The sequence below is a fragment of the Hordeum vulgare genome, chromosome 6H (genome assembly GCF_904849725.1).
Source record: "Hordeum vulgare subsp. vulgare chromosome 6H, MorexV3_pseudomolecules_assembly, whole genome shotgun sequence".
NCBI classification, from domain to species: domain Eukaryota; kingdom Viridiplantae; phylum Streptophyta; class Magnoliopsida; order Poales; family Poaceae; genus Hordeum; species Hordeum vulgare.
The window spans coordinates 1247209-1253188 of record NC_058523.1 but is presented as its reverse complement, the minus strand read 5'-3'; the positions used below and the strand labels follow the sequence as shown (position 1 = coordinate 1253188).

At 39.5% G+C, this 5980-nt stretch overlaps 1 protein-coding gene across 1 annotated transcript; it reads left to right on the top strand.

The window, feature by feature from the left end:
* Positions 1–424: 424 nt before the first annotated feature.
* LOC123403514 (leaf-specific thionin DB4-like) lies at positions 425–1240 on the top strand. The gene is made up of 3 exons (XM_045097446.1): positions 425–726; positions 822–890; positions 985–1240. The coding sequence occupies exons 1-3, from the start codon at positions 483–485 to the stop codon at positions 1083–1085; spliced, it is 414 nt and encodes a 137-aa protein (XP_044953381.1). The 5' UTR covers positions 425–482; the 3' UTR covers positions 1086–1240.
* Positions 1241–5980: the final 4740 nt, after the last annotated feature.

The window sequence follows — 5980 nt, the reverse complement described above, 5'->3', positions numbered from 1 at the left end:
AGCCACCAGCTTGGCAAGCCAGATGCAAACACTCAAATATAAATCACCATTTAGAAAAATTGGAAGTCATCATTTACAAATCTAATTAAGTCATCATTTACAAATCTAAGTGGCCAACTCGGCAATGAATTCATAAATATCTGGCACTACATTCTACTACTATAAATGATGAGGTGACGAGGCACTCCTCTATCAATTTTATAGAGTACGTGGTTGGTAACTAATTAGCTGCTCTCATGCAAGACAGTAGATGCATGGCCCCATTGGTGAGACCATCCTGCTGTGGATACAAGAGACCAAACCCATGTGACTTCCTATTACTGCGAAATAGTGGTTGAGTGAGAGAGATATTCGCACCGGCAGAAACTGAGTGGACACACTCCCTTCCCTCTATAAATAGGAGCCTCGTGCTCTAGGATTTCCATCAATCCAACGTAGCCATTTCTCATTCTTCTGGAGAAATTAAAGCCAACAAGCCAACCATGGCACCCAGTAAGAGTATTAAGAGTGTGGTCATTTGTGTTCTCATACTAGGTTTAGTTCTGGAGCAGGTCCAGGTGGAGGGAAAGAGTTGCTGCAAGACCACGTTTGCCAGAAACTGCTACAACACTTGCCGTTTCGCCGGTGGTTCCCGTCCAGTCTGTGCAGGTGCTTGTGGTTGTAAAATCATAAGCGGTTCAAAATGTCCTAGTGACTATCCTAAACTGAATCTTCTCCCTGAATCCGGTAAAGAGATATCATTGTTATTATTTTCAACTTGTTCATAATGACCTGCTAACATGAAATTATTTAAGTACTTATTGTTCAAATTACTTTGGCAGGTGAACCAGATGTCACTCAGTACTGCACCATTGGATGCAGGAATTCTGTCTGTGACAACGTGGACAATGGTAATTTTAATTTACCACATTTTTGTATTTTTTATTCATCTCATAGAAAAAATTTGTGTTTTAGACATACATAACGTCAACTATTTTGTAACAGTTTTCCGTGGCCAAGAGATGAAATTCGACATGGGACTCTGCAGCAACGCATGTGCCCGTTTCTGTAATGATGGTGCAGTCATTCAGTCTGTTGAAGCCTAATCATGCGTTCTTGTGCATGATTTCTATGGCCAAGGTCGTATAGTCATTTTGTCTTGAATAATCTTGATACCATCAGCTGTATGGAAGCCAATGTATCATCTTACTTATGTATTTGTCTTTTTCCCTTGTTCCAATAAGAGTCGCCACGATGAATCTATTTGTACCCTTGGCTTAATATAAAAGATCCATGGATATATTATGTGATACACTACAATTTTCAAATTTTCCGATGTCGTTTCATGTATATCAATCGTTTTATATTAAGTCCCAACATTTTGAGATTATATTTACCTTTGAACATATTAGCTATCATGTTTTTACCGTGAAAGTTTTTTCTCCACTACATATTAATTAGGCGTTACACGATATAAAGGAACTCGAAGGGCCATCAATTGGCTAGTCGAACAGAATGTTGCTAACAGGAAATTTATGGTAATCAACAACATGTTTTGCGTATTTTAGGACAATTATGATCACTAAGGGAGGAGGGACGGTCAGTGGAGCCATATAACTTTGATTGCTAACTCGTTAGGCCACGACGAGCGTATATAACCACCAAATTGCCCCTTAAAATTTGAAAAATTCTAGTGTTCTAGGGAATTTCTATACATTGTTTGGCGATGACCCAAATCGTCACACAATAATGGTATATCCAGCTATATTTTTGTGTCGATTGTATTTTCTTTTGAGCATCTTGAATATAACATTATAGAGTTGTGCGCCCTCATATTTGTGTCCTTGTAAAAGGGAGATATGGATTTGGACTACAAACCAAATGAAAATGAGAGTATGTTCATAGAGTCACTTTAAGTAATACTCCAAATAAAAAACACAGTGACCTCGACTGTGTTTCGGTCACAAAACTGATCAAAATTAGTTACTGGAGATGGTTCTATGCACAAACCAACCCTAATAATACTCATAGTTTGTTTCTTGTTCACTGGATGTATCTATGATAATACTTAAGAAAAAAATCTTCATGTGACTCTGTATACTGGGGCATCTCAAGCGTATATATTTCTTTATTCTGAATATTGTTTACCGAAAATGTCAATGGGCCTAGATTTAATGAATTGCGGGTATGCAATATAAATTTGTTTCTTTGTTTGAGAATATGTATGTAGGGTATTCACATGCTAGCACACTCAGAGGTATACTGGACCAGAACTAGGTTGAGGCTGCTTTCATGGTATGGTTAGTGGCTTGTTGCTGCCTTCTGCATGTACACTCAGAGGTAAGCCAATAATGCTTTTCTCAGCCCCTTCAACAAAACGCGAGACACGCAGAGGCATGTCGCAAAACAAAACAAAACGTTTGCACACCTAGATGGGGCAATGATGCTTTCGTCCATAATTTTTTCTCTCTAATTTGAATGTAATTTCCTCTTTTGAATAAAGTTTCATGCAGTAGTTAATGGTAAAATGTAATTAGTTTATTTGGTCATAACAGAACTGAGCGAGTACTACTTGGGTCGCTCCCGTGGTCAGTGGGTCATGATTTACTTAATGGGATATTTTCGTGAAAGATTCATTCCTCTATTATTTTTGAAAAAACTTCATGTGATTCTATATACTGGGGCATCTCACGCGTATATATTTCTTTATTCTGAATATTGTTTACCGAAAATGTCAATGAGCCTAGATTTAATGAAGTGCGGGTATGCAATATAAATTTGTTTCTTTGTTTGAGAATATGTATGTAGGGTATTCACATGCTAGCACACTCATGGTATGCTGCTTTCATGGTATGGTTAGTGGCTTGTTGCCGCCTTCCGTATGTCTTAAGTATCATTTCTTATCATCCCTTGGACCATGTGCCTTAGCTACTTGGCTATTTGTACACCTAGGTAAGCCAATAATGCTTTTCTCAGCCCCTTCAACAAAACGCAAAACACACAAAGGCTAGTCGCAAAACAAAACAAAAAGTTTGCACACCTAGATGGGGCAATGATGCTTTCATCCATAATGTTTTCTTTCTCATTTGAATGCGATTTCCTCTTTTGATTAAAGTTTCATGCAGTAGTTAATGGTAAAATGGAGTACTACTTGGGTAGCTCCTGTGGTCCGTGGGTCATGATTTTTGTCAAAGATTCACTCCTCTATTATTTTAAGATTCACTCCGTCTTAAAATAATGGGTCTGTACAATAGGGATGCTTGAATACTCGTGGTACACGAGTATACAATAGGCAAGGATGATGTGTGCTAATCTCGTTATGTATAAATAAGTTACGCCGTCAGGGCCGACAGCGCAATCACTTGTAATAGCATCCCTAGCAGATCCCGAATAAAAGCATCCCTAGCAGATCCAGAATAAAAGCATCCTTAGCAGATCCCGGATACAAAATAGAGACGATAGATTTTTTTTCTTGCCACAAAGGGATGATAGACATGTGAGAGACAAGAATAAAAGCATCCCTAGCAGATCTCGAATAATGCCCCGACCTGTAAAACAACCGTAAAAATATGAGTCCATGCAGAAAAAGTTACCCGATAAGACCCCTCAAACGCATCGGACCTGTAAATATTTTTGCGGGGCGCGGCAAAATTCCCACCCCAACCCGCGAAAACGCTGGTTCTCCCCTTCACCCCGTCAGTGCCTTGTATATATCGGGTGCGGTTGACATGTGGGACATACCAGCCCGGGCTTTTCCCCCACCCCATCGTCGTCGGGCTGCCGCCTATGACTCCTGCCATACCAGCCGTCGGGATCACGCTGGCGGGTCGCCATAGGCCCAGGATTGACCCGTACCCATTCTTGCTGCCTCGGCCGGTCGAAAAGTTGCATATCGGCGACTGTTTGTCGTGCCTGTGGGATCTGACATTCCCGGCGACCATCGGCTGCGCCAAGCCATGGATTGGTTACGGAGCACTCCGCAGAGTCCTGGAAAAGCGCCAGCGCCGCATGCAGGTACTGGATCGTCCTCTAGTCGTCATCGTTGGTTTGCCGGCAAGGCCTCGGCCGACCATCGACCAGGCTCGGTGCTCGTGCAGCGGCTCGCCGGCTTGCCGATGCCGCTCATACAGTGCGACGACTGCACAAAGACAGTGTTGCGGCTCACATCTAGCTTGTATGCGACAACACCTCGAATGCATATTCCTAAAATGCAATAACGACGGTTTATATCCTTCTTTCCGTTCCTCAAAGATTTGGTAAATCATTAGGTATTCCTAAAACCAACACGTACATGTATGAGTCCTCCATCTCCACGTTCAAGTTCTAAGCACTAAAAATACACGTGCCTCTATCTGCCTTAAACCATGGGAAAAACACGTGCATGTTCCATTCAAAAATAAAAAACAATACACTAATTTTTCCGGAATTGTTTTCCAGTAGCACACACAATGAATAGTACTCAACGTTCAAGTCACAAGGATAAAAAGGCATGTATCCCGATTTCCTGAAAAACACATATTTTTGCATGTTCCCCTCAAAAATGAAAGAAGACACATATTTTTTTTTATCAAGCACCACGTTATGGGGAATAAAGAGTTGATGCATGATAAAGACCCATGTAACCACGTTATGGGTTGGGAAATCGCACCATACAAAATATTAAATAAGAACATATACATAAAGTTGCATGCCCAAAAGAATATATATGAATATAAACCCCGTAAATTTTACTGTTATTTCAAATAGGTGTATTTTTCGCAACCATGCCCATTTAGATGGTAAATTAATTGGTAATTGTTTTTGAAGTATTATGGTATACTCTATTTTTTAATTCGATACACGAGAGATACATTCACAATTAAATGTTCTTTAGTTAAAGAGTAAGCTCTAAGCAATGCACACAGATGTGATGGAGATTATCTAAAATGCAGAAATAGGTTTGTTTTTCTTTGTCTAAGTATTTTTTTCGATGTGAATGAAGTCCAATTGTGGTTGTGCTATATTTACACCGAGCATGACAAATCAATAAAATCTTAGATAAACGAATTGAACACAAAATGGAACACACATTCACACAAAAAGTAGTCGGTAGAATAATATTTCGAAAACATGTTGTACTTCTTCTGATAATTTCAGTTTATTTAATATTTCCATGATTTATATATGCATCATCTTTGGAGAAAAAACAAACCCATGTAAGCCACTACATCTTGATTAGGGGACTCGATCATCATGAATCCCTTTTGTAAATGTATATCCGAGGAATAATATATCATGGCCAAACTACATTTTTGTTTGCCAGAATATAAATTATAATATATTATATTTTTGTACATATTGTTGACTCTTTTATATGACAAAAACTAATTATCGTAGTAGTATGCAATTACTGAACAATGTTAAAAAGGACTATATCTAGCCCGTGCAGAAGCACGGGTTGATGACTAGTTAACCTAATCCAACAACACTTGATTAGTATGATAGGATATAAAATTTCAGCCGTCTGATGCCTAGTAGTGCACGTTGATAAAACCATTGAATGAGTCTAGTACATCCATTAATTACTGATGTGCATCCTGCTGGACACTGGAGTAGCAAGAAGATGTGATTGACAAAATAATTGACGAATCTTAACTACGTTGTGTGTCAATTTTTTGTTTGTGTTATTAAGATCTATGTTAGTTCCCAAAATTTGCTGGTTCCGTACAAGTTTAGGCCTAGGATCTTCAATAATTGCAAGGAACCACCACATGTGTGCTATCACTTGTAAACAAGGTAGTTTTTATTCCGTTTCTCAAAGCACCGCCGACAAATTCTATAATTGTAGACTGCACAGGCCCACTCATTTCGCTTTATTAACAAAATTGAAGGTCAACAAGTATTACACGGAGAGGTTGGGGTGAAGGAGATTACGAGCAGTTACACGCCGGCCGTTGGATGTCCTTCTCCACATGAGCATCAGAGTGCACCGCCACGACGAGCGGCTGTTTTATCTTGCTCG